Source organism: Serinus canaria, chromosome 4, assembly GCF_022539315.1.
Source record: "Serinus canaria isolate serCan28SL12 chromosome 4, serCan2020, whole genome shotgun sequence".
In the NCBI taxonomy this organism is placed as follows: Eukaryota; Metazoa; Chordata; class Aves; order Passeriformes; family Fringillidae; genus Serinus; species Serinus canaria.
The window spans coordinates 25,130,728-25,158,505 of NC_066317.1; the positions used below are offsets into that span (position 1 = coordinate 25,130,728).

At 40.2% G+C, this 27,778-nt stretch overlaps 1 protein-coding gene across 1 annotated transcript in view; it reads right to left on the reverse strand.

Moving 5' to 3' along the window:
• COL25A1 (collagen type XXV alpha 1 chain) overlaps positions 1–27,778 on the reverse strand; it is a 291,662-nt gene that overhangs the window by 73,386 nt on the left and 190,498 nt on the right. Inside the window, exons 6-10 of the mRNA XM_050974011.1 lie at positions 24,172–24,198; positions 23,980–24,006; positions 12,562–12,621; positions 10,640–10,747; positions 7,556–7,591 (exon numbers count right to left, since the gene is read on the reverse strand). Coding sequence (XP_050829968.1) covers positions 7,556–7,591; positions 10,640–10,747; positions 12,562–12,621; positions 23,980–24,006; positions 24,172–24,198 — 258 coding nt within the window. The remainder of the gene's footprint in view (positions 1–7,555; positions 7,592–10,639; positions 10,748–12,561; positions 12,622–23,979; positions 24,007–24,171; positions 24,199–27,778) is intronic.

A 27,778-nucleotide genomic window follows, 5' to 3' on the forward strand; every position in this document is an offset into this window, starting at 1 on the left:
CACTGAATTCAGTTCTTGTTCGAATAACTCCACAGTAGGAGGATGGAAAACAAGGTGTGTTGCTCCAAAGAAATTTAACTGCCCTCTGTGTTTCTCTGGAGAAGGAGAATTATTGATAATATCTAAACACTTGGAAAACTGGGTAACTAAGGATAAACACAAATGTTTACAAAGTCTTCTATGCAATTGTGTTTTTTAACAGGTAAAATATATCCATTATGACCTGCAATTCTTCAATCACTGTTTTTGGAAATCAACCAAACTTCCAGAGATTGAGCATGTCAAGTCTTTGTGTTATAGAAATGATTGAATGAAGCTGGACATTTCAGTTGGTCCTTAACAAGTAATTATTCAGAATAAATTAAACCAAAAAAAACCCACAAAACAAAATACACCAAAAACTAACAAAAAACCCTATAAGCAAGCTAACAAACCCCAACCCACCCTCGCCCCCCCTAAAATCAAACCAAACTGAAAAGATTTACCTAAGTGTAGTAACACAAAGTTTGGGGTCTAGCATTCTTACTACACCTCCTTTCTAATGTTACAGTTATATTTTCTTTTTATGCTTCATATGTTCCCTGTGTTTTAGCAAGCTGGAAAATAAGAAAATTCTGTCCTGTAAAGGTTAAAGCTGCGGTTTCAAAGAGAGAGAGAGAGAGAGAGAGTAATTCAGGGTGTGATACATTAGCAACCTTTTGTATTCAATTTCTAGAGACTCTGTTGCTTAATGTTTGAAGAAATGCATGAATTAAAAACTCGGGGCATTTTCAATTTGCAGGTCTGGGGCAGGAATAATGATTTGTTTTACAAGGTGTTAGAGTTCATGGACAATGAGCACAAACACCAAATGAAAATGCCTAACAAAAACATAATGAAAATGTGAATGTTTTTGTACACTGAATAAGTTATACAGCAAAATAGGTCACAACGGTGCAATACAGTGTCATACAAAAACTCTCTTATTCCAAAGCCTTGCAAACAAGAAAACCCCAAAAACACAACTGAAGAGCAACAAAACAACCAGATGAATTTTTTTTACTTCCATACCTTCTCTGAAAGTAAAAGCTCTTTGTAACCAGAAAACCTCTGGGAAGTATTGTGTCTGTACTTCTATGAAACAAAAGAAGTTCCAGGACTGTTCCTGAGAACAGAGATTTTCCCTTTGCTGCCTGTAAGAATCATTAAACACTTAGAACAGAATCATGGAATTGTTTCGACTGGAAAATATGTTTGAGACCATTGAGCCCAACTGCTAACCTAACACTGCCAAGTCCACCACAAAGCCAGGTCCCTGACTTGCCACATCTATGCACATCCTAAATAACTCCAGGGGTGCTGATTCAACCACTTCCCTGGGCAGCTTGGTCCAATGCTTGACAACTCTTTCCGTGAAGAAGTTTTTCATAATAGCCAATCTAAACCTCCACTAATGCAACTTGAGGCACTTTCCTCTTGTCCTATCACTTGTTACTTGGGAGAAGAGATCAGACCTCACCTGGCTGCAGCTTCCTTTTCAGGTAGCTGAAGACAACAAAAGGTCCCCCAAGGAGCCTCCTTTTCTCCAGGCAAAGCAGACCCAGGTCCTCCTCACAGGACCTGCACTCCAGACCCTTCAGCAGCTCCACTGCCCTTCTCTGAACACTCTACAGTGCCTCAATGTCCTTCCTGGAGTGAGTGGCCCAGGAATGGACACAGCACTCTGGGTGTGGCCTCACGAGTGCCAAACAGAGGGGGATGATCCCTTCTTTTTCCCACAAACCCATTTCTTACCAGTCTAATGGCAAAAAGAACTGAAAATGGAAACCTGAACTAGCAAATATACATGAAGACAAAGCACAGGTTTCACACAAAGCATTAATCTGCATTTCAGTGTAGCCTGTGTCTGGATCCCATTTCCTTCGTGTAAAACTCTGAAAGTATGTACCTGCATGGTTCAGGAGTGTTTCATAAAGATTACAGCTTCTAGAACACTAGTATTGAAATGTTCAGTACTGTAATATTGATGCATCACCCAGATATAAGAATGATCAGTTAAGAAAGGAGATTAACTATGACGAAAAATCTCCTATAACCTTGCAAAAAGGAGTGACCCCATCCCGCACTATCTACTTTAACTGATGGTGCAGTTAATCAGTGCTCAAGAAGAGCTTATTATCATCATTCTTCTAGTCATTGCTGTGGCAGCCATCACCAAAGTGCAGAGGTTACAAAATGCCCAACTATTTTCCCAGAGATCTCCAGCAAGTTAGGTCCAGTGCAACTGCACTGGTGAAAAAAAGGAATAGTTGCTGTGAAAAGCACAGGCTGAGAATTTCCATTTCATCTGCTAGCTCTCATAAACTTTTGCAGCTAAACAGCTTAAGAACAACACCTTATAAATTTGCTATGAACATGCTACCAGAATAAAACAAAGAAGGCGCCTACAGAACACTGGCCATTGAAAACAAAATCACAATTAGTAGCTTCCCAGAGGAGCTGTGAAGATTCCCAGCAGCTGAGAATCTGGCCTTGACCATTGGCTGAAAGGCTGGATTGAAATCAGCAGAACTTCCCAGACAATTCTGCCTTGGCCCTGAGAGTTCATTTTAACCTAAGATGAAAAATAGTATTAATTAATTTTAAAGATGTGACTTTCTGCTGACTTAACTGCAAGGTTACACTTTTCCACTGTCTTTCACAAATATGGCTATATCCTTTGGAAGAACATCATCCTTTTTCTGAGTAACCAGTGAAAGCAATAACATTATGTTTTACTTTCTTGAACAGATGCCCAGCAAGTCTGTGTAAGCACAAAGGTACTACTTTGGAAAACAATGCATCTTAAAGCAGAGGGATTTTGCATTTGGGTTAATAATCATAGTATAGATTTCTTTTGCAAAGAGGCACCTTTACCTGAATTTTCTGGTTATTCTGGAGTGTTCTGTTCATGTAAAACATGTGCAAAATTACTTATATGTCTTTAAGGCCCATTTTGGGGAAGAAAATAATACACTGAGGTTTTCTTTCACAGATAAATGTGGTTGTACACTAAACATGTTTAAATTTTCTTCCGAAAAAAAGGAGCTGAAAATATAGCATATTTAGTATTCCAGATTTTTAGTAATATGAACTAGTTTAAAATACTTTACACATAAATACAAAAAAAGATCTCCTAAATGGAAATTAAGAACAATCCACCCCATACACACCTCCTATCCCACTGCAGTTTATGAATCTCAACATGTCCATCTGCCAGGGTCAGCCTTTAATATTTTCCATCACTGCCTCTAACTTCTCATGAATAGTCTGCAACCAGAAATCCTAACTCTTGGGTAGAAAGGAATCACAAATCCATCTATTATTCACTCTGAAAATGAGAAAATAAACTGGAAAAACTCTTTCATGGTACTTAAGAGTCCTTATCACCAAGAATTGCAGACAAATGGCAGGGAAAGCAGGATGAATTATGAGAGGCAGGACACAACTTTACCTGAAAAGGCTGAAAACCTACGGAAACTACTGTCCTTCTCTCTTGAGTAGCACACATTTTTCTAGTTCCACATAATATTTCAAAACTTAATCCCTTTGGTCACCCCACTGCTTGGCCTCCCCCTGAATTTTCTTAATCCTTTCTGCACAGAGCAATGATACCTTCAACTCTTGAAGAAAGTACATCTGCAGGGCTTTCCAATGTCATGGAAACCAGACAAAAATTTCAACTACAAGTCATTCTTTCATTCTCTTCTAACATTAAAGAGGCATGCAGTCACATCTTTATAAGCTAAACCTCCATCGCACCTAAAAAGAAATGGAAATTTCTTGGCTCAAAGAGCAAACATATTCTTCCTGACACAGCAACATACAGAGTCAAAAAACCCTTGCAAAGAGTTCTCCCAAACATCTCAACTGCAAAGACAGACCAGCAAAAGAAGCATGCTGGCACTAGAACAACCTGGAATGATTTTTAACAGAGACTCCTGTAAGAAACAACTGAATCTCCCACATCCTAAATTGTCCCACCACCATGCCATAACCCACACATCTTTTTACAACAAAAATAGGGGAAAAGAAAGGCCATTCCTTGTCTCAAAGATGAACTCTCTTGAGCCAAAGCAGAACTCATGTCAGAGAACTCAAACACTGTCATTCTCTGTGTATGGTCCAAGCAAAACTCTCCTGCCTGAGAGGTAGAAAAGTTATTACTGCCCTCTCCCAAAACATCACCCTGAAACATCATTTTCTTTTTTATTTACTAACAAAGAACTTCATTAAATACGAAACAAAACATGGCAGCAGATTCTCAGTTGCAGCAAATTGCCATCTTTTCACTAGAGTCACGGGATTTCCAGTTTCATTGAAAGAAGAACATGAACATTCCCAGAATTCCAAACGAATTAAAATAATTTCAACTTTCTGTAAATCAAGGTACACATTTTTGCAGGTGCTGGGAGGAAAGGATTAAACCCACAAGATTCCTTAAGGAGGAAATAATTTCACTCTAAGTGACCTTGCAGCTGGGAACACTGAGAATTTTGGTCTGGGGAAATTCCAGTTATTGTGTCTGCTGTTGTTCATCCTCTGCCTGTTTTGAGAAGCAGAATTCCTGTGTGGAGGCAGCACCCTGTCACAGACATGCTTGAGCCCTCGTTCTGCTGGGAGAAGGAGAGAGCATAGAAGCAGAGCCTTGTGATAAACTGCTCACTCCTGCAGGAAACCTTTGATATACTGGGGCCAGCAGCAGCCCCACCCCAGCCCTGCTGTGCACTAGGATGAGCTGAGCCTAACAGAGCCTGTGCTCATGTGTGTCTCTCTTCACTAGGACAAACTGAGCCTAACAGAGCTGGGCCTCTGTGTGTCTCTGCTGCCTGGTGCTGTCAGCAAGGTGACACGAAATAAATCTGCTCTGTGCATTTCAGCTGAGGCTTCCTGGTTGCCCTGGTTACCTGTAAGCATTGATTGATATCTCATTACTCAGTGTGTGTCACAGGCTCGTGGTACATCCTGAGGAACAAGCTGGAAAACACTGCTACCTATTTCTGTTGCCATATCTTGTACTCTTCAAGAAATTTATTCCCCTTCTTTTGTGAGAAAATAGAAAACTAAGTAATTTCAAGCTATGCCATTGCTGGTTCACAGGTTCACACTAAAATTGCCAGCTCTATCAACACCATGTACATTCATCTAGAAATACCAAAGCATGCTACCAAATACAGCTGTAAAAAATGCTTTTGAAAGAGAAAAATGTTCTGTCCCCATTATTATAATGCAGAGGTCAGGCTTGCTGCTATCCCTAACTTGAACAGCACCATGGGATTTAAAGCCTCAGAGAGTGTGACCATGTGGGCCATAAATAGCCTTCATCTTCCACAACCTTCAGCAAGTCACCCAAACTGTATGGATTCTCCTCCAGCATTTAGGGCTCTTCTTGGCAGCATCCCACCTCTGTCTTGCAGGAAGAATCAGAATATATGCCACAATCCTTGCTTCTTAATGGAAAGGGCCTTGGACAGGTGGGCAAGCAGGAAACCACAGCACACTCCAACATATGGAATTTTGGGAGACCAGGACTGGTAGTACTTTTTGGGACTCATTGAATTCCGAGTTTCAATTTCATCAAGAATTAAAACAGGAAGCTAACTCAGACTGGAGACTCTTGGTGTGAAACAAAGGCAAGTCCTTACGAAAGAATTCCTGCAGAAATAACAGAGAAGCTCCTCTGGACAGAAATCCCCGTTTTCCTTTACATTGAAAAGATAATAGGTGAAAAATGCACAAAAAGAAACTCAGGCAGAAAAAGGCCTGTGGTCCTCACCACATAATACACTATTTTTTTCTAGCAATGCAATCTTCTAACACACCCATTCGGAAATCAGCTATTCCTGGAGCAGTATCTGAATTTCCAATATGGAAATACATGGAATGTATGACAGAAGTTGTCAGAAACAGCTGAACAGCCCCTGAATAATTGTAACATTTTCCACAGGGAAGAGAAGTCTGCAAATCTGTACTGGCATAAAGAGTATGTCAGAAGCACCAAGAAGAATAAAAAGAAACTAATTACCTCCCTGACACTCTGATGCTCTTTACTTGATCTATACAAAACCTAACATTTAAACCATCAGACTGAATTTTGAAGTAGACATTTGGAGCTGGAAATTCATGTAGTCTGGGATCCATCTCCAACTCAAGCTCGCTGGTTTGATTTTTAAACACCTTTTCTTCCTATCTAAGCATATCTGCATTTAGAGAAACATAGTAGTAGTATTTTTTCAGTTCTTACACACATATGGTTACGTTGGAGCAGTGGGAATGCTCTGAACATAGGGACTAAAAGGTGGTGGATTAAAAAAACCCTCAAGGATCCTGTGCCTCTGCAGATCTGGTGTTGAATAAAAGAACACTTTTGCAGAACCTGAGTGAGTTCTGTCCAGAGGTCAAATTGGAGAATATTCCAAATACAAGAAAACAAACCAAAAAGCTACATTCTTAGCTGCTGTATCTATTCTTCACAGGCACTCAGAAACCAAAAGAACAGAGTAAAAAAGAGCCCAGCAGCATGCTAAAACATGAGGTAGTACCTTTGGGAGGCTTTGATTTTAAAATTAATAAACCTTTACTGCAAAATGAAACAGTACAGGACTTCAACTGCCTGATCACAGCAGATAGTTCCAAGTCTCAGGATCTTCATTTTTTTTCTTTCAAAAGATATTGGATTTTGTCAATTGAAAATATTTTGCAATTTGTCAAAGTAAAATATCATCACACCTGTTTAAATCTTCACAAATTCAGATAGAAATCATATCTGCACTGATTGTTGAGCTGATTATTGCTGATAATCCTCCTCCTCAGAAGCACTCAGGAATCAAAACCACATGCCCCGAGCTACAATCTGTCATCTCTTATAAAAATAAAAACGACCGTGTTTAGAGAGATCTTAAGGGAGAAGAAGCACTGCATGTTCCACCGTTCTGGGAATATGTGACAGGCAGAAACTTATGATGTTTAGCCTTAACCTGTGGCTAAAGCTGATTTACAACCAGTGGAGCTTCAATTTCATTCCAAATGAATCAAAGTATTTGACAGACAGAGGATATAAACTGAAAGCTCAGAACAGAAGAACTTTCTGACAGTTTCACTGCTGACTCTTTGCTGCTCTGTCAGGCAAAGGTCCAGAGCCCTTGCCACAGAGACAGCCTGAATTTTGGCCTGCAAAACTGTAAATGGTTCCTGTGCTGCTCAATGGTCTCAAGGTAGAAACAGCTCAGCTGCAGAGCCAGTGTGAAGAGGGGGCCAGGAACTGGGAAACCCTGGCTTGGTTCTTTTTTGTTTTATTGTGCCCTTAGCTGTTTTATTTCCTTCTGCTTCTCCAAGCTTAAAGTAGTTGGCCTTATGGGACAGGTGACAGGATATAAACAGAGAACACTTTCTTGTGTTTTCTTCACAAATAAGGCCTCAAATAGCCAGTGACATAGGAAGATCAGGAAGTACACAGCCATAAAGCTTTTTGGAATTTCTCATTTTAAAAGGCATTTGTCATGTTAAGACTTTCTTAGAAAACTGGAAGGATACTTACTGTCAATCCTTGTTCTCCTGGTTTTCCTGGCTCACCCTTCAAATAAAAAAAAAAAGAGTGAATTATTTCAGCAACACATCTTGAATCCAGTAATAAAATATCTTAAAAAATTCAATCCTAAAATAGGCGTGGCAGCTAACTACACATTAAACATATTAATTTTTTGCTCTTCAACCTGGTAGTCCAAATCACAGACATCTTAAGAAGTACTACTTCACAATTGTGTAATGGTATAGTTCTCAAGGCAAGAGTTAAGTATTGGTGTTCTGACTCTGTCCATTGGTTCTAAACATAATATTCCATTCCACTGTGCTAAAGGACACAGAGAAAGGTTATTTTCACATATGTGCTGCATCTCACAAGATTATCTACATTATCTACTCCAAGATTACTGGTCTGTATCATCACCTCAGTCAGCAGGCAGAACTTACTGTTGTCAATTACCATGTTCCATAAAACCATGCATATTGGTATTCTGAAGCCATGAAATAATTACTCAGCTGTTAAATACCTGGACTGGCTTTCAAAATGGTAACCCATCATTTCCCCAATGTATTCTCTTTCTGTGGGCACAACTCTACATGCAGTCAGAATTTATCTTCTCCCCTTTCTTCCCATATGAACACATATACAGTAAAACATATCAGTCATACAATATGGGCTAAAAATACCCATCCAAAAAAACCCAGAGCTCCTATCACTTTAGTGGTCTGGGTTATACATCACTCCCTTGAAAACCCAAGTGAGCAAGGGCAGTCCATGCACTATTGTATCAGCACAGCTGCAGGGTCTTCTTTAGGCAGCTTTGTCATAAAAGAAAACCTGTCATAAAATTGATGGGAGCTGTTCTGATGTCGTTGTTCCTGGCAACTGAAAAGAATCAGAGCCTCGTCTCTGGCTGTGTGTGCATTGCACTCAGAAGCAAACAGGCAGCATCTGCAAGCACACCAAGGACACCTGGGAGCAAGAAGCCAGGGAGGCACACACATTTATGCCCCAAAACACCATCTTACAGCTGTGGCAACTGTAAACCTTCTTGCTTGAGAGGGACAGGCTGGAAGAGAAGCCCTGCTTTGTCTAACCCTGCAAAAGAGGCAGAGTCTGCCTAATGGTCATTGGTCACTCTAAGGACACCCTCCTATAGCTGTGTGATGCTGCAACACATCACAGCACAGTGCAGCTGCTGTTTGCAGCTCACCAGGTCCACACAAGTCTTTACCTCAAAGACAAAGCTGTCCTTCCCTCTTAGCTAAGTTCTCCCTTTAGAGCTCTCCTATTTGAGTGTGTATCACACAGTCATGGAGGAAAAAGCCTTCTGAGATCAGGAATATTTACCTGAGGGTACAGAAGAGTAGCAAGGGGCAGCAAACTGGATGGCCTTTACCTGAGTGCTTGTTTGTATCTGATTCTAAAGCAGTATTAGGAACTGATTTTCCGTAATGTTATAGGGCTTAAGACAGCCACAGCTTAAAAACTATAAAAAGAAACTCTCTCTTGCCATCTAAAGTCAAAATCACTACAGAACTATTATAAAATGAAATGACCTCATTGCATAAAATGCATGACTTTCCTGTTATGAGAAACACTAATGATCCCTTTGCTAAAAAGCACAAAGCAACATGCAGCCACGCTGTAACCAGCAAGGCCAGCTGATTCTGCCAGCCCCATCTATGTATGTGAATTATTAAAACACTATCCCTGCAGTCAGAAATGGATTCTGGTTTCAGTCTTGCCCTTACTAGATCAAACCAGCACCAACTCTGCTGATCACAGTCCATTTAACAACAATAAAAGAACAAGGGAGACCCACAAGAGGCCCAGAGCCTGATGTGCCACAGGTCTAACAGGAAATGAGAAGGTTGCCCAAGTAAAGCATCATGAGAGCTACAGACTTCTAATGTCATTTCATAACCTTGAGCTGGAACTTACAAGGGCAGGAGTGGTAAAAAAGCCAAGCCAAAATGACAACAGCAGCAGCTCTAGAGTCCTAGATGTCTCAACTGGCCAGCTTTGATGGATTTTCACAGGAAATTTTAGCAGCATCTTACTATTATCATGCTATATTACATTTAGACAGCTAATACCTGAATTGGGTTAGAACAGGAGTGTAGGTATTTTCTTTCACAGTTTTAGCTAAAAGGCCCTGCAGGAAAAATGTATGCTGTCCTGGCCTCATTTAACAAGTGATGCTTTTTCTTAAAGAAATCAGTTTCTGTTTCCAGTTCTGGTCCTCACCTTTCTGGTTCCCTGTGTGCCTTCCTGGCCACAATCTTCACTTTTCACGGATGTGAACATGTGTGTGCATCTGTACATGTGCCATTTCATTTTTCATGTCTCTCTCCTGCCTGTAATTCCATTTCCACACTGATAACATAGTGCCATTCATGGTGAAAAGAGATACTTCTTTCAAAGGAATAAAAATTAAGGAGGCCACAAAATATGAAACCAAAAATCAAACACATACTTTTCTAAAAAGTTATATGTTTAGGCATCTGTTTAAAAAGTGTGGGATTCATCCCATGCCTAAAACAAACAATACACAATATACTGGATTCTGCTGCCTGTCCTAATGAAGTATGGGGGCTGAGCCAAAGAAAATGGTACTGTTCTTCTTGTTTAAAGATGTCAGAATCTAACTCCAAACTTCCTCATACCCTGGGCAGCTTTAGCAGTTTATTACTTTATTCCATGACTTTTGAGCTTAAACCATTAAGAAGTGAGAAGTCAAGCACATCCATGCTATGAGGTCTCAAATTCAGTTTTATCTTGAAGTTTAAATAGAAACATTTACTACTTGTGGAAAGGGCACACTCTCTTCACATAGCTATTAAACATCACTGAGTGACTGAGAAACCTTAGAAAGTGTAGGGAAACTGCTGGGGGAGGAGGCAAGGCATTACTTCTGGCCCTGCTATACACTTGTTCTGTGTGTGTGTGACTTCGGGTACACCCTGAAACCTGCTGCCTGTGGTTCAGCTTCCACATGTCATACTTGCCAGTCTGACCTCAGAAAATGTCTTTGACACTCTGCTGATGTACCCTTGAGAGAAATGTGCACACCAAAGCAGCAACAGAGTAACTCACCGTTAAGCCAGGCATCCCACGAGGACCATCTTTGCCGGTATCTCCTGGGGGACCTCTGGGTCCTGGTGGCCCTGGAGGTCCAGGGGGTCCAGCCTGTCCTTGGTCCCCCTAAACCAATAAAAAACTCATCACAAATTGGCTTTAGAAGCATCAACCACATAAAAAACCCCACCAATTTGCCCCTAAAGAGTGCAAGACAGGCTGGAAGAAGCTGCCATGAACTGGACAGTGTCTTCTTCACTGCTTATGGCAGAAACAGCACTTTGCCTTGAAGACCAACAGTTTGTACAGGTCTGGTGCAATCAGCCACAGAGCAGAAGGTTCACATCCTAAACTGCTTGTTTTACCACAGCATATATGCCAAAATTTGGGATGGTCTTGAAATATTTTACTCATCTAGTTCTCCAGAGCAAGTGACTGTTTTTGATAAGCATCTGTTTGCTTCATGATTTGCATAATCATAACAAAGCTGAGGCGAAAAAGAAAAGTTGCATCTGAGAATATACAGCAATTTTCCAAGCCCATGAATGATACATGGACAGATTTCAAAATTGAGCATGGAAAACAACTACTTCTTGATGGAGTTGTACATAATTTTCCATCTGTTTTGGGAGGCTGTTTTATAGTGACAATTAGCTAACTCTCTTCATTTTTACCTATTAATTTGTAAAAGTCAATTTTCAAGAGAGTTGTCAAAACATGTTACCTTCCCCTCTAAAAAAGAAAAGACACCCCAAAATGGTGCTTTAGTTATTTCCAGCACATCACTGCAAACCACTGGAAAAAAGCTGCTGGCATCTCAAACATGGCTCACTTAGCAAAGCCACCCATAGTCTTTTAACTGTTAATACCATTTAACAGCTGCTTCATTTCAAAGCATTTTCAAGTGAACAACCTGCTATAAGAAGGCACCTGACCAAAAGGTACAGCAAAGAGCAAACTGAATGTAAAGAAGAACCAGACTCCAGTGAGATGAAGCACTACCTTAATGAGGCGGCGTTTAATGAGCTGCTGATCAGCAGAGAGAAACCCATGATTGATTTTAGGAAACACCATCTGATCAGGCAGGTGAGGTCAAAGGTTGAAGATCAGAGATGAGAGAATTGAAGAATAGACATCAGAAGGCCCGAGAAAGAAATAAAGACATATTCATTAGATTTGTAATAGCTGTTATAATATGAACTGGTGCTTCTGCCTGAAAGAAACTGTGCATTTTATTTTGGAAAAAGATTACCTCTATTTTACAGGACATACTGCTATGATTTAAATCATACACAGTGACTTAAATGCGTAACTGTTTTCTCCCCAGATTCTGCATGAGAATTCTGCATTTGTATTAGTTTTTTCATTACCCAGGCTCTAAAATCAGTATTTTTAAAATATTGCTCTTTCAGCAAAGCTTCTAGAGACAAAGCACCAGTTCAACTTTCAGTCAGATTTTCTAACCAGCATAGTGTGCCATGAAGAATGGTGTTATTTTTGTAAGGTCTGAAGTTCCATCAGGAAACAACCAGATTGTTTCCTGCTTAATTTGCAAATCCACTTTGAAAAAATCTAGATGTACAGATTAAACCTCTGATATCTAACACAAATATCTGACTCTACATGTAACCAGTATAGAGTTCACTGACATTTTCCACACTCATGTATGCCTCAGGGAAGCAGAACAACAGGAAAAACTCATCTGAAAATAAAATCCTGACCAAGACCATGGGGAATGTAGGCATTTCCAGGGGTACACAGTTATAGATTTGACTCCATGCTCTGCATCAGAAGTACTTAGATCAATGCAAAGGCAGTGAGGGTTGGCTTAGATCCACCATAAGAATTCACTGGTATTCCATGCTAAAAACAATTTTTCATGTGCACTTTTATGCTGATAGAGAGAGACCTGACTGAACAGGTACACGTCAGCCACAAACCTTGACGGTGAGGATCTGATTACTGTGCAGAGCAGCAACTGTGGGGAAGCCTGGCAGACCCTAGGGACACAGCATAACATGGTACGAGAACAGCACGACACAAACATCACAGAGACCATTTACTAAGAGACAAACAGAACAAACACCACGTTTAGTACACCCCACACTGCCAACAGACAGGAAACGGCCTCTCAGTCATATGGCAAACAGAGTGAGGTCTGCACTGCACTGCAGATGCAAGCTGGTACTTCACAACGGGAATATCAAGAGGTTTTAGAAGGAGCAATCCCATGACGGTGTCTCTTCTTAAAATTACAATTGTTATGATCATTTGAAAATTGTTAAGACTATCAGCCAGCAGACGGTTGAGCCATTTTCAATTAAAATGTACTACAGCACTTTGAGATCTGTGTGGAAAGCCTTGACTCTGGATTGCTGCAGAAGCTGACAGCAATGACAGTATGCTCTCAAGAGCTTTGCATAACTAATATCCTGCTCCTCACATTCTGTTTAACATATGACATTCAGCACATAAAGTGGTAGCACATAAACAACTATGAACACTGAACATAAATCTGCTGCTAGATCTTGGGTAGTCCATAATGGCCATGGTCAAAGTTTTCAAGACATACACAGCAGTATTTTCACATCCATTTTTACCCCCTTGGTTGCTATATGCCACATATGGTTTCTCATATTCTACTCTACCAAGATGTGCAGAACTTGTACTGTGCTGGCACAAAGAGGGAAGAGTGTGGTGACTGTAGCCTGCTGTCACACTATAAGGGGGTGAATTTTGCTCTCAGTTCAACACCTTTCTTGAGCTGCCTTGTAGGGTGTGAATTAAACCTTCTGATAAAGCCAAAACCTTATGCAGTTGAGCAGTGAATTCCTAAAGAGGAGGAAATCCCTAAGTCCTCTCCTTGCCTTTAGCATAACACACACTGCTAGAAGCAGAGGCTTGTTCAATGGCAGAGAGACATTAGGCTGAGGAACATTCAATAAAACACATCCAGGGAGCTCTAAGGCCCCTATATGCCCACAGACCACCTTGATGAGGTAGAGTTGGCAGCACAGTCCCTCTGGGGGCTCCTCCTGGAGCAAACAGTGCACCATGCCAGCCTGGCACCTCCTGAAGGGAGGGCTGTGCCCGGCTCTTGCTGCCAGGCAAGGGCCCTCCTGAGGAGTCCTGTGTGAAGGTTCTGCTGGTGCAGCCCATGTTGCTCCAGCACATGAGCTCTCTGCAGCCCAGCTGGAGAGCACCAACAGGCCAGGGGCAGCCTGCCAGGTCTCTCAGCTGCAGCAGATTCTTTTAATGTGGCAAATACTTGCTCTGTTCAGCACACCAGAGAGCTTGCGGATCACAAAGACTGCACCAGTCTTTACAAAAAAGGGAGAGAGAGTTACTTTTTGAGGCATACATGTCTTCACTGGCATCTTGGAGTTGCATTTAGCATTTTTATTCCTGCTCGACATCCCTGAGATGAAGCTGAGACCCTGTAAGTTGATCCTATAAAGCCAGTGGCTAAATGCAGCTTTCCCACTTCATTGGGATGAACTGCAGTGTGGCTAACTGCATTGCTCAGTGACCTGAAATCTCCTCTTTAGAAACAAATAAACAGAAAACAAAACCAAAAAAGGCTAAAACTCACAACATATAAAGGGACTCACTCCTGAGACACTGCTAAGACTGGAGTGATACATCATTTAGGAAACAGATGTATCAAGCTTTCATTTATCTTATTATGGAATATAAGTTAAATAAGTTATTAGAGAGTAATGTGTCAGAATCTTTACATCTGTGACTCATTAGCCCTGCTGTGCACATGATCCATTTCTCCTCTAGACAGAACTACAACACCAACGTAATGGAAATGAGCACAAACAAGAAACCTACATAAGAAGATAAATCTGAATAGCAAGCAATAAATGACATTCATTGAAAAAATGGATAAACAGAAATTTTTTAAACAACTTCATTTTTACTCATCAGCCTTTAGAATTACAGCACAGTAATTTTCAGTTACCTCTAAATTAGCATATTAGCAATTTGATGTTTTAAACTCATATGAATTTTGATTTACTTCATCTTCAACATGAAGGAGAACTGAGAATTAATTAAGAAAGGCACTTATTCAGAAAATACAGTGGTTTGTTATGAAAGATTTTCTTTCTCCTTGCAAAGAAATAAAAGACTTTGGAAAGATTTGTGTAGCTGTACACAGAACCATTTACATTCAGCACTTCACAGTCCAACCCCAGCATTCCCAAAGCTTCCCAACACCACCCAGGCAAGTTCAAGATTAGCTGTCAGTACTGCAGCGTTCTGCCTACATGAACAACACATGAGAAAAGGGTCCTTCCCATTCTTCCATCTGCAGCTTAGTTACTTCTTCCAGCTTGTTCCCAAATAGGACAAAGCTTTCCTTCCTTTGCCCAAAGTGGTCATAATCTTAGACCTAAGATTAGGTCTAAGATTAGACCTAATCTAATTAGATACATGCAGTGCCAGTTTGGACCTGGATCATCTCCCCATGAGTAACACGTGTCTTTGGAGAGAGCCAGAAAGATGGGAACGCTAAGTGGAACCCAGCAAAGACACTACAATAGGTCAATAGTTTTTGCATGTCTGGGAGGCTTTAGAAGGCATTGCACCCTCTGGCATCCATGAAAGATAATGCTGGCACACAATGAGCTTCTAAAAGGGCATAAAAAGAGCTATCCTTCCCACAAAATGAGTTCTCTTCCTTTCCTGTCACTCTGCTATAAATATAGCCACAAATATCCCCTGGATCTGTTTTATTTTTTCCCTATCGAAGGCTGTTCTGAACGACGGATTCAAAGTTACTCAATTTTCTCTTTATTTGGTTTGATTCTTGAACTACACATAGGAAGGGTTCTTGTTCCACACCCTGGGAGGCCCTAACAGAATACAAAACACTACAGTCATCAACAGCGACCGCTGGCCTACTAAATTCCTCTGCTGACAGCTACTCAAGCTCACCCTGAAATGCTAGCTGGTTACAATTTCTAAATTAGCACAGTTGCTGCATGCCTTGCTGCCATTTTTGCCCAAATGCCAAGCAAAACACGATGCCTGATGGAGACCAACAGCCATGAGACAACATTACCCACCTGAAAGTGCAGGTGAAGCCTACTTGCCCCATACAACAGCTATTGAGAAAATCAAGGGATGCCAGAACATCAAAACATTCCCCCGTCTGATTTTTTTTTTACTTGGATGAAATCAGTCCTGTTATATTCATCACAGCCTTGAAGGATGCAATTCCCGCTAGCTGTCCTAGATTTTGCACAGGGCTCTCACCTTTGTCCATTGGTCCACATGAGGTCAACATTGTAAGGTCATCATAACCTTGTCAGAGGCAAGTATGATAACATTAGGCAGCAGTGTTACTGGTTTTACACTGGTTTTACTGGTTTTACACTGTGCTCCACACACTCCAGTTTGACTACTGCATTTGCTCAGTATAGTAAATGTCTCAGTCCTCTCTAGGATTTTCCTTCTGACCTGCCAATAAACCCAAGCTGCACAAGCTTGCATGTTCCTGTGAAGACATGGTAAATGAGACAGGAATTGCCACCTGCTGTTCTCTTGCACTTCCTAAGGTTACAGCCAGCTGCTGCTATTTCACATCAAATCACACAGGCTTCAGGCCAGAGTGATCCTGACACTCTTTATGGCTGCTCTGCCTCTCTCCAACACCACCCCAGTTCTAATTAATCCCTCAGACTGAGTGCCAGTCCTGTGGCTAATTATTGTACCTGCCCTGGGGAATACAGTGTTTGGTATCGCCCTGTACAGTGCCACAGACTCCCAGCAGGAGCTCTCTTATATAACCCCTTTTATCGTAACTGCTGCTTTCTCCAGCAGCAAATCTGCTAACAAAAACAGTGCACCACAACAAGACAAGAATCCAGAAATTTCTTTTCACTTAGGTAAACATTCAGCAAAGAGTTCTGATTTGAATACATTATATAATGATCCAGACTTTGAAAAAAAAACCAAACCAGTAAAAAAGCAGTGTTTAAGATCTCGAATAAACAGATCACTGTAAAAGCATTATTTCCTATAATGACCTCTGTGAAATTTACCTGACACTGCATTCAAACTGAATAAAAGTGGACAAAGCCAACACTTCTCTACTTTTGTCCTATTATTAGATGAATAAGAGACATTTTGCCTTTTCAGTGAAGCAAAATGTCTTTTCTACACAACTCAATTATGTGTTGTGATGAGTGATCACACATCTAACCTCCATAAAACATCCTTCCTGAAAGCAAACCTGCTACTCTCACTGAAAGTGGTGGTAGGCATCCAGCTAACTGCAAGACAGGCTGGATGTCTTGAGAACCAAGTTGGTTCTCAAAACAAAAATCTTCTCTCCTGGCTTATGCTTATCTTCAATTTTTTACCTGCTGCAGTTATGTGATACAGGTAAGTGGTTCAAGCTTCTCTGATTTTTATAAGGACTGGATTAATTTTTAAAGAGTTGTTTACAATCAAATTTATCTAATTCAAATGTTCAGTGCTGCAGCACTTCTGCGTGACAGCTGGAGTTTGAGATACAACAACTACATGATGTATTTTCAGCCACAGGACAGGGCTGTAGAAAAAGGAACAGGATGTACAGAGACTTCCTTCCTCACCATTCCTCTGGCATTACTAAAAAGGGGCAAGATGCAAACCAAGTGGTGGAGAGTGAAGACACGCACTGCCCAGCTCTCAGGACAGGAATGTCAACATCCTCCTCTAGGGAGCAGGTATGTGGCACTTTCTCTGGAGTGTCACAGCTGTTCTGCATTCCCCAGGGGAACTTCAGGAGCTGAACATCAAAGGCATAGCTTGGCCCTAGAGAGTCATTCACAGCCAAAAGGGCACCCCTGTGAACTCTGACTCTCAAGTCTGAGTGTCCCAATGCTTTAGACAAAGTTGGCAGCCAGCACCATCTGAGTTCTTTCCTAACCTCTCCCAGTTACAGAGCACCAAGTTACCTCGCTCCAATTTGTTACCCTAGTTTTGCCTTAATGGAAAACAGGGGAGCCACAACGGCACAATGCCAGTGAAGTGCCGATAATTAATCCCAGGAATGAAGTAGGTAAATACCCCTGTTGCCTTCTGGCAGATAAGGAAACAAAGTCTTAGGAATTAAATTAAGTGCTCACAGACAAATTGGCATTAAACCGGATGTCCAGCAGTTTTCTCAATGATTCTGCTTCAGTGAAAGCTGGGTTAACAGAAGGAATCACTAATGCTTTTTTAATGTTCTTGTTGTGGCCCACTAAGAGTGCAGTTTGAAACAGTAGCTAGATAAACCTTATATAACTTGATCTACAATTTGATCTAAACAGGTCAATTAACAAGAGAAGAAACAACCATGAGTGTAATCACACTGGCAAAGCATGAAATTAAAGCAGCACTCTGTGTCTGCTAGATATTTGATGCAACATACAATAAAAGAGAAAATATGCTTTTAGACACAGGAATCACCAAGAGCAGAAAAAATTCATAGCATTAAATGGAATTTAAATTATGCAAAATTGTATTAAATTAACATAATACTTTCACTCTAATACTATACATTTTCGCTTTGGCAAGATGTGGAATGAGGATCAAAATTACCAGCACGGAACATTTGGGAACAAATCTTCCTGTAACGTAACTGATTTACCTACATGCACTGCAGCTAGCAATGTCAACCTGACCTCACTCCAAAAAACTGAGTTCTGCTTTTGGGGAAGGCAAGAAATCAGATTAGTTTATATACTACTATTTATTTTGTGAAGCAAACCTGCTCCTTTCTTTAAAAAAAACCCAAACAACAACAAACAAACCAAAAGCAGAATCCCCCATATAGTACCAAATAGACTGGCTTTAAAGAGGGGTGAAAAGTTAATGGTCATGGCTTAATCAGCATTCAGCAACTATTATTTTCTAATTTATTTGAGATGCTGATTCTAAGGAGATGAATACAGGTTTTCCATGCATTGTCACTAGGAGCAGGAAAAGACTCAAAATACTTATTATATATTCAGAAATATATTAGAAATATATTAACTAATAATAATGCACATATATTAAAAGAAGTCTTTTTAAAATTTTCATTTAAAAAAAATCAAGTCCAAATTTACTGCTTGCACACCTTTAATTTCCCTTTAATATGGCATAGTTTATAAAAGCTGTGCTTATAACAGAACAAGTGAATCAATACTTCAATTTGAAAAGAGAGCTTATGTTTATATATACAAACATATTTGTATTTAGTTATTTCAGTAAACAGACTGCTTCCCGGACCACATTTGTTGATATTAGGTAATTCTGAAGTAGTCTGCCAGCACAGAAGAGAAGAAGTTGCAAAGCAATGATTTCTCTCGACTAGGCAGACAATAAGTAGCAAATATATTAAAAGTAAACAGGAGAAAGGGTTAACTAGAAAAGAACATTATACCTCTTCTCAACCTGTTTTAACAGGACTCAAGGAATGTTTTTAATCTTCAAGTCAATAAAGGTTAACAAAATAAAATAAACTTCTGAGTTCCTGTCTTTTCTAGAACTTCATCTTTCCTGCTTAAGATATTTTAGAGATATTATCAGTTTTGTGCCACCCCAGCCAATTGGATAATTTATTTCAACATACCAAAAATAGAAAATTATTTTATAGAAATACTTAAGTATGGCTTCTGGGTGGTATCTCATTTCACCTGACCAAAACTAATTTAAAACCAGTTTCTAGCTAATGATTTCTAGCCCTGATAAGAAAGAAATCTCTCATGTATCTGAGATAAAGGACAGAAGATATTTATTATGTCATTTACAGATGGCTGAGAGAAAACTAAGAATCATGGGGTCACTAAAGTTGGAAAATACCTCCAAGATCACAGGTCCAACTTCCAACTGAACACCACCCTCATCCACTAGGCAGGTCATCTGGTCATGAAAGAATATCAGGTTGGCCAAGCAAGACCTGCTTTTCCTGAATCCATGCTGGCTGGGCCTCATCCCCTGGATGTCCTGTACATGCTGTGTGATCTTATTCAACATGATCTGTTCTGGAACTTTTCCTGGCACTAAGGTCAGGCTGACAAACCCATAGCTCTCCAGATCCTCCTTCTGACCATTCTTGTAGCTCCGTGTCACCTGGTCAACCTCCAGTCATCTGGGACCCCCACAGTTAGCCAGGACGGATGATAAATGATGGAGAGTGGCCTGGCCAGCTCTTCCACCAGCTCCCTCAGTACCTTCATGTGAACCCCATCTGGCCCCAGAGGCTTGTGAGTTTCTAAATGAGACAGCAGGAATAACTACTCCCTCCTGGATTGCAGGGAGTCTCTTCAGATCCCGATCCGTGTCAACCAGATCAGGGGGCTGGTTGCCCTTGGGACAGCCAGTCTTTTTGTGGAAGACTGAGGCAAAGAAGGCACTAAGTACCTCAGCCTTTTCCTCATCCTTGGTTACAACATTCCCCTCCACATCCAGTAAGACATTCCACTAACTGTTCTGTTCCCAAACATTCACCTCTGTAGACCTATTTCCATTATCAAGATGCAGTCTCTACTTGCACAATATATCCTTTGAAATACTACCAGCATGGAATTTTCAAAGGCTTTTTTTTAACCAGACTAGAGCTGAACAACTGTAAATGAGCAGCCTCATATCACCATTTATTCTAACAGTCCACAGGCTAAACTCCATCATTTTTAATTTTCTCATGGTTCAATACAGTAAAGCAAACCTCCATGGACATTTCATGAAGTCATGCCCTCTGCAAAAAGAAGAGCATCCAAAAGATATATTACTACCATTTCTTGCACTGGTATCAAGGAAAGCTAGTTCTGCATTTGACCTAAATGTTTAGTCAACCAGAACTTTAGAGTAATTAGAGATCTGATATAAAAATACATAAAGAGATAAAAAAAGAATGTTTCCAAATAAGATCAGGACTCACCATCACTACTTTATTGGTGGTCTCACATGATTAAAGCTGTATTAACTTGCTGCAAAAAATCACACTCAGGGCATGAATTTCTATACCATTCACACTAGAATGTGTTTTGGCTCATATTTTCTACATAACATGGACATTGGTAGATCAAGCCACATGGCATTACTAGAACCCTTATGCCATCTCTGCTCAATGAAGGAGCCTGATCCACACACTGCTTCTGAACACTTCAGAAAACTCCTCAGATTCTTAAAAAAAAAAAACCAACCAAACAACCAACAAAAAAAAAACAACCCCAAAAAAACCCCCCAACAAAAAAAACCCCACAAAACCCCAGCCACGTTATTCTAAAAATACAAGTGCCTGACCTCTGGCTGGTATTTGCATGGCTGAGTTCTTAGTGTATGACTCTACTGAAGAAATTTTCAATAAAACCTGAACTTCAAAGCAGTTCAGTATATATTCTACAGGTCCAGTGACTGTGAACATTTTGAGATAACTGATTATTATTTTTACGGTTTTGAAATTATTTCAGAAAGAATGATCCCTCAAAATCTCATGGTGAAAAAAACTGGGTGGTACAGAAAACAATATCTTTTCCTCTTGCAAAATGTTTTTACAAATATCTTTCTATTTTCTTATCAGCAGATTTTTGGAAGTTTAAGATCTCATCTTGACTTGGACAGTCTTTACATTTTATTTTGATTTCTTTTACAAAAATGCCTGGAGGAAAGAAAGCAGCTCTTCTAAAGAAAAAGGGTCATTTTGACATTTCAGTCATAGCTTGGAACACTAAGAGTTTTTGCTAAGTTAAATGCTTGTTTCAAGCCAGTATGTAAAAATATAAACCCAAAGAAACTTCAGGCTCCTTACCTGTAAAAGATGAATTAGCACTAAAACATTCACTACTCTTAGATATTATATCCAATCTGTCTGCAAACTTGTCAAATCCAAGTGTTAATGTCATGCCCCACTTAATTTCAGGTACAATATTCCTCAAAAATAATATTGTATGCCATTACCTCCAAATCCATTTATTTTACGCACACAGTGATGGAAAACTATGTGCAAAGGTAACCAACCAGGACTAAATGGGTTTAGTTTCATTTGGTGCATGAGTGGCTTACACATAAAAATTCTATTAATTACATTGTAAATCCCCTGGCACAGCAGGTTGAGCAGACTCACCCTGAAGACAGTTATCAGAAGAGATAACTGCTGTACCATCATAACATAAAATGGTCAGAGGCTTCATGGTACTTATTACTTGTGAAAAATGGAGGGAAAAAAAAAAAGAGAAGAGGCTGTAGAATACATTCAGAATAGATTAAGGGAAAACCAACAAAACTGGGCAAATTTCCCAAGTTCGATCCATATACTTAAAAAGGAGGTATGTTACTACAACCTGCATTGACTAAAGAGTTGGTAAAGATTTAGCTTGTCCAGAAGATGCTAATCATCACCTCTTCCTCCCCACTGCTGACCTTATTGAATTCCTTTTCTGTAATCAGATACAGAATTCACTCTCAAGTGCCAGCTGCTGCTGCAGATACAACTTCGTGATGTCCTTATAAAAGAATTCCTCAGGTTGGACATTTTCTGCTTTTTATCTGCACTTGATTTACCAAACCCACAAATAGTCATAACCATGATTTGTACGGCTCAGTAAGCACTCTACTGCCTTCCTGTTTATGGAGTGTCTTGGCAAAGTAGGACTCAACAATCTCTGTGTAGCAGAGGTCCCATTGCAGTAACACTGACCAAACCTGCATCTTCTTCTTGGGCATTGCCAGCACCTCCAGACCAGGAACTGAAAGCCACATATGCTTTACCACTTAACAGTTCTTACATCTCTTCAACATTTTGCCAAGATTTCTGCATCATCATTCCCTTGTGTTGATACCACTTCCTTTGTTCTCCAGTTTTCAGACCTCTGGGGCTTTCCCTGGAAAATTCTCTGACAGTCATAATTCCAGATTCTTATCCTCAGCTATGTAATGCTCTTCACAATACTGCTCTTCCATATTTGCTATTGCACCCTCTCTGATACTGCCATCAAATTTTCCCTCCTGTTCTTTTGAATCTAAAGCCTGTGAATGTAAGAACATGCATTCTTCTGCATGCAAGGCCACTTGGTGTGAGCACTTGCACTCGAGCCTGTCTTATGCCACCTGAATGGAGCCTCCTCTCCTAAGCCACAGGCACTGCACTGCTCTCCTCCCCTGCATCTCTCTCTCCTCACATTCCCTGCAAAGCTCTGTAGCACAGAACCAGACAAAATACACAGCCCAGATGACCTCTGAGACACTAAATTTGCTTTGAAGTTAAAAGGAAATTTTTACATTATTCAGAACCTTTAGTTTGTATGTTAGTTACCTAGGAAAAAAAGCTCTCGTTATTCTCTACTTTCTTTTTTATTTATTTAAGTAGTTTTCCAACTCTTACTGAGTTTCAACTGAAATAATATTTAAAGCTGTTCACTCTCAGGCTGGTGACTTTATGATGTGCAGTCCTAGCATCAAGCATAACAGGGCACCCTGGCAGTTAACAGAACATCAAAATCAGCTGTAAAAGCATGTTGTGACTTTAGATAATCTTATTGGCTGAAAAAAATGAAAAATCCAATTAAATCAAATTATATGAAACAAAACAGTAGAACGAAATAAAGCTGCAAATTCAAAATATTTAACATAGTTAACAGAAGAAAATAATCCATGGAACATACTGTTATGGGAAAAATTATAAACATGTAACCAAAGAGAGATCCTATATCATCTGAACAATGTAACCAAGAGTTTTCTAATGAAGCACAGATGTAAAGAAGAGTGAACTAGCACAGCCAATCCATTCAAACTTACACTCCTGTATTCCTCTATTTCTCTGTTAAAATAAACATCACATTTAGAAATTAAAAGAACCTTCTCATTTCCTCAATTAAACCATGTTCTAACTGTCTGGATTGTAACTACAAGGTGATAATATTGTTATTATTAAAAATATTAAATACATATATGTCAGGAAAAAAGCTAATACATGCATACATTATATTTGTTTATAATTCACTAAATATTAGCTACATTTTACATTAGATCCAGAAGTATCTTTATTAGAAACCCACTGGCCCTCTGCACTGTGGAAGCCCATGCATGGCATGAACACACTGCTGGGGAAACTGAATGGTTTGGTTAGGAAAGCCAGCTTTATACAGCAGAGCAAAATCACTGTGGAACCTGCTTCCACCCACAATGGAAACTCCACACTTTGGAGTCACTCACATCTTCCCAGACACTTCCTGCTCACGTTCAGCACTACTGTCCTGCAGACACTTCAACATGCAGGGTAAATGCAGCTAATAAGCATAATTAGCTCAGACAGTGTATTTTAATTTAGTTTTGCACTAAAGACTAATTGCCTACTCAGCGAAGGGGAAGTGGAACATTTTTTTTAAGATGCTTACCCGAGGGCCCTGATCACCTTGATCTCCCTGCAAAGTGGAAAGATGAGATGATAGGTTTAACACAGCATCTGTGTGCTACCCAGCTCTCTTACATAATCTAACATTTCACTGCATCAATACAAACAGTCTCTTGAGTTCATGCTGGGAGGACTTTCCAGTCACCTTGTAAGAATCACCCGACCATCAACTCACCTTCTCGCCTTTTGGACCAGGAGGACCCTGAAAGAAACAAAGGCAAAGATTATTTCCTGATGTTGATGGAGTCCTGGGATACAGCAAGAAACAGGTCTGTGTCAATCTGCAATTTCTTCCCAACAATATATTTCCTTATAAGTTTTAATTCCAAATGCCAGTGCCATTCCAGAGATGGTTTCTTCACTGTACTAATAATAGGAACTGCACACCATTTCTTGAATAGTTTGCTAATGTGTGTTGAATTAGTCTACTTAGACAAGCAAAACTATGCCTGAAATGGCAAAATATCTACAGATTTCACTTAGGGACAATAGTTTATCTCCTATCAGATAAAAAAAAAGTTTTCTTAGACTGTAAAAGTTCTTTGCAAGAGCACTTAATAAATTCAAATGCATATAAATCTGTCATGTATTTTGGCACCCTCCTTGTATCAGATTGCCAAAGAAAAAAGGATTTGAAATCCTAAAAGTAGGGTTTTCATTCCTTTCTTTGGCAATACTGATGTTTAGTCTCAAGCAGACTTTTAAGGCAAAATGAGCACTTTGTGTAACACAATTTTCCAGGAGTATTACTTTTTGTTCCTTACCACCCAACAAACAGTAAGGTGACAGAACCACAAAAAGGAAGTCCTTTCCTATTCCATTTTTAATAAGCACTTTTCAGAAAGCTAGCAGCAGGTTTCTAAACCACCAGTTTTTCAGGTTAGTATCTTGTGAATAAAAATGCTATCAGTCTGCAAAAAACTGTCTGCTTACACTGTGCAGACTCTACCTCCAGCTTTCTGAAAGATATGCAGGTGTTTCATTACAAAGAAGGACCTGAGATACATATGAAAGCAGCTGTAAGCAGAGAAGTAGCCATTCAAGCCAGCATGGTTCACTGTGATAACACAAAGAGAGTGTGTGGCAGTGTGTGTGTGTTTGTGAGGGTTTATGCAGAACAAGAAAAGATGTCACTAACAACACTGGTAAAAAATTCATGTGGTTCACATAAATGCAGTGGAATGGAGGTCAGTCTGCTGTGTATTAAAGATGTGATCAACCACAGGCAAGTCTTGGAGAATCCCCATTGTAGCCAATTTTCTGCTTAGTTTTAAGGGTTTCTGATGCATGCCAGAGGAGAGCATCTGCTGCTGAATCAAAGGAATTAAAGCATATGCCTCTCCTTCCATGGCCTGCCATCTCTTCTGTCTGCAGCAGAGGACACAGAAACAAGTCTGCCTCCTGATGTCCCCACATCTCCTTCAAGGAAGGACAGAGCTCACTGCCAGCTGAGGGGAAAATATCTGCTCAATTAACTATGACCCTGGCCCACTTTGCATTGCCCTGCAAGCACTTGGCCTCCTTAAAAAGAAATGAAACAAAATAATTTAGCTAATATATACAACCTGGCTGCACCTCTAAAGTCTCTCCATATATTTTTTTTAATGCTTTAAGCCCCACTGTCCCCTCCCAGTTCACATAAATATATACTGAAAACTAAGTGCAGCACTGTCAACTTTTAGCTACAGTCTCCACATACATGTACTGTGACGTGACATTACAGTAGAGCAGGTTTGCTTTAAAGCTTACACATGCATGCCACTGAGCTTGTGCATTAGTGAACTCATACCATCAGTAACACAGAAATTGCAGGATGGGAGGAACTAAAGTCAGTCAGGGCAGGCTGTTGCTGCCTTCTCCATAGCGACCGCGAAGCAAAAGCGAAGGGCTGTGCTCACGTGTTCTGCCTCCTTGAACCATCGAGCCATTACTGGCTCTGAATATCCCACTGGCTGCAAAGTGCAAATAGCATAACCCCTATCTGCTACAGCCAGAACCCTATTCCTCAGGCCTTAGGCATGAAATGATAGGTAATGTGAATGACTGAGACTGCAAACAGATGTTGTCTTGTGGGAGCTGTTGCTGCCTTCATTTAATGCTCGGTGCCGCTCTTACACCCAAGAGTGGCCCTGCTTCTGATGGGTTTTGGCTCCTAACTTTGCTCAAGTGTGCTTGCCACAGCTCTGCCTGTTGGTAGAAACTACAACAGGAGAGATCACATCAGCTGCCTAAACTAAGCTGGCTCACAGGAACAGAAACGAGTCAGAGCTCACATGAGGGGCTCAGCCACCAGGGCTACTGCACTGTCTCCCTGGCACGACTGTGCAGCCATGTTCAGCCATCACCAGTGCACAACTGGCCCCTTCCTCTACCCTGCATATCTTCCTCTACTGAGAGTTCTCTGAAAGTACAACCTATACCCAAACATTCTTTTTAATAAGACTGAATCATATATCTTTTTTTTATCCTCCTTCTTCTGTGCAGGATTTTCTGGAAACTGGATTCTCTGGAAACAGGATTTTCTGTGTCTGTACACATCATAATCAGATTTTGCTTTGTCGTTTATTGCTTGGTGTTTTCTCTCCCTGAGTGGCACACATGGTCATCTCTAACAAGCCACCCTTCCAGCATACAAATTTTTCATAGAAGTCTTCATAAACATCTGACAAATTTATTGTACCAGGGTGAAAAACAGCTTTTCAAAAGCCCACAAAAGCACGTCTGGTGTGAACATTCTCACAAGTCTCTTCACTTGTATTTGCAATGCTTTTGCTTTCTGCAAGAGTCTTGAAAAACAAACAAACAAATGCAAATAAAAATGGTTCTTTTGGATGCAAGGGAAGAGAACCAGTGGGGTTTCATCAAAATAAAAATTAATGGAATACTTTCATGCCTTGTTCACCCATCTCTGGCTTTTCCCCCACTGTTTCAATTGTCCTCTATTGTTCTTGCAACTTTGAACAGAAAATTCCTATCCTCAGCCTTTGACATCTTCTTTCCATTTGTGCTGAGAAATTCTCCCAAGGTTTTAACTGCAGAGTTTATTAGTATGTGTACACTGAGTGGAGGCAGAGAGGAAGAAAAAATCTGAGGGAAAGTTGGGTTTGTTGGGGGTGGGGTGTAATTAGGAGACAGATTTGTTTAAAGGAGGGCAAGGTTCCTTCTGTTTAAGGGTACAGACACAAAGCACAGAGTGAGTAAAATAACACTAGTTTTGGAGGCCACAGCATGGACTTGCTGCTTTTTTTCCCAGGGAGACTTCTGTGCTTTCGTTTATGAGATGGCAGAGATCAAGCCACGAGCTGCCGAACAAATGTGAAAGCATTTTGTGTAAGTTATATGAAACGTCTGAGGTCAGAGCATTTCTGAAATAACTTCACAGTGTTTTCACTGGAAACAGAGGCTCTTTTCTCAAAGTGTAATTATCTACTCCAGACTACTATACATTTCCAAGGAGAGTTTATAGCCTGTTTCACATAAGCAAGGCCTTGTAAATCTCAAACACATGCAAAATCTGCATTCATAATTAGGCAAAAAATACTACTGTTTTTAAAACAAGGTCTCCCACAGCAGACTGAAAGGCCTCCAGGCACCTGCCAGCTAAGAACAGAGCTGAAATCAGGGTCAAATCCAAAAACCAGCCATATTCAGGATTGCTGACAGGTGACGCCCTGCATTTATTTTTTTTTTTTTTTGCTATCAAAATCCCATTTCCATACTCTGATGAAATTTTACATTATTATAAATATATGTACAGGAATAGAAAGGCAAGATAATGCAAT